The sequence below is a fragment of the Nelumbo nucifera genome, chromosome 2, assembly GCF_055504915.1.
Source record: "Nelumbo nucifera cultivar China Antique chromosome 2, China Antique-T2T, whole genome shotgun sequence".
Classification (NCBI taxonomy): Eukaryota; Viridiplantae; Streptophyta; class Magnoliopsida; order Proteales; family Nelumbonaceae; genus Nelumbo; species Nelumbo nucifera.
This window is the reverse complement of record NC_142650.1, coordinates 92,610,227-92,611,817: the sequence shown is the minus strand read 5'-3', so window position 1 is coordinate 92,611,817 and position 1,591 is coordinate 92,610,227. Positions and strand designations below refer to the sequence as shown.

Genomic DNA, 1,591 nt, shown 5'->3' with positions numbered 1-1,591 from the left:
ACCAACTGAATTAATGGGCTCTCTCGAGACATGAAAATAGGCATGATAGGCAGAATGAAAATTCGGTTGAATCTGCCTTTCAGTCTAAAGTTAATCTGCGGTCTCATAAATCAAAAGTTGATGGGAGAAAGTCACAAGAAAAACCAAAAGAAAATAATGACAAGTATTCTTCATGTGGTAAAAGGATTGGATCTTTATTTGTGGGGTTTTATGATTAGAATTTAGAAGTTTCTATTTGTACAAATTGGATTCTTTTGTGCATATCGGATTGGATCTCTCCTCGTTTCAAGATAAATAGTATGGAACGGGGTAAAAGGATTATTGAACTACAGACCAAACTGAGACACGAGGACACAACGTACTTCACTCAGTCACTCACACCAACCAGAGACGAATCAAATCAAACCACAGAAAACAAGAGCAGGAGATGACTTCCGAAGACAGGTTGAAAGGACCAGACCAACCGAAGCTGTGCGCCAATGGGTGCGGGTTCTTTGGGACAGCGGCAAACCAGAACCTCTGTTCCAAGTGCTACCGCGACAACGTCCTCCGTAACTTAGAGAAGCGCTCTTCCTCTTCTTCTTCCACGGTGGTTTCCTCTTTACCTTTGCCGTCGTCGTCACCTTCGCCGACGACATCTTCTTCTCCTCCTCCTGCATCCTCGGTGGGTTCGAAATCAACGGTGAACAGATGCGCTAGCTGCAGGAAGCGTGTAGGCTTATTGGGTTTTACGTGCCGGTGCGGGAGCACATTCTGTTCGATTCACAGATACCCAGAGAAGCATCAATGTGGATTCGACTTCAAGACCACTAGAAGAGTCGCCATATCAGAGACAATCCAACAATCAAGGCCGACAAACTCGATGAGAGAATCTGAGCTTTTTTTTTCATTCCTTCCTTCATATACTCTTAGCAGAGGCAATTAGTAATTGGAATATTTTGTTTTTTCCCTGTTTTTTAAGTAATAACTATGTTACTGGTGAAGAATTAATGTTCAGATTTCTTTCTGTTAAAGTTCTGAAAGAAATAACTATGTTTTTTCATTCCTTTCCTTTTCATGTTCTTATAGTTGGAATTCTGAAAATTTGTTCATAAATACATTCATCACGTATTATTTTTTTTCTCTGCGCCACTTTGCTTGTCTTCATTAAATAGGTATTCGGCATTGGTGCCTGGTACATTACACTATTTCAGAAAACGTGCCTATTTTTTGTTTGAAAACGGTGCTGCCACAACTGCTGTTTTGAGAAACAGCACTCATTTTAGTCCGTGTTCTGTGCACCCATGGGTGCACTGAACACGTGAACCCGCCAATCACGTTCAACCAAGCAGGGTGGATAACATTAACAAAGATTTGGCCGTCAACTAATGGAATCCGGTTAAACCGGACACAAAAATACAAAAACCAGATTTTCATTTCACACATTTCAAACTCCCCCTCCCTATCCGCTCCTCATTTCGAACTCTAGCACAGAAGTTAACCGGCGCTTTCACTCCACACCGGTGCCCCTGTGAACGATGAAGCCATTGGCAGCAAGAAACTAGGAAATTCCCCCGTTAACGACGAAGCTCACCGGTGCCTTCGGTTTTTT

The 1,591-nt window shown here is 42.3% G+C and overlaps 1 protein-coding gene across 1 annotated transcript; it reads left to right on the top strand.

Moving 5' to 3' along the window:
- The first annotated feature begins 427 nt into the window (after positions 1-427).
- On the top strand, positions 428-925 carry LOC104612022 (zinc finger A20 and AN1 domain-containing stress-associated protein 2-like). Its single transcript, XM_010279331.1, has one exon. It carries the CDS (start codon positions 428-430, stop codon positions 923-925), a length of 498 nt encoding a protein of 165 aa, XP_010277633.1.
- The last annotated feature ends 666 nt before the right edge of the window (positions 926-1,591 follow it).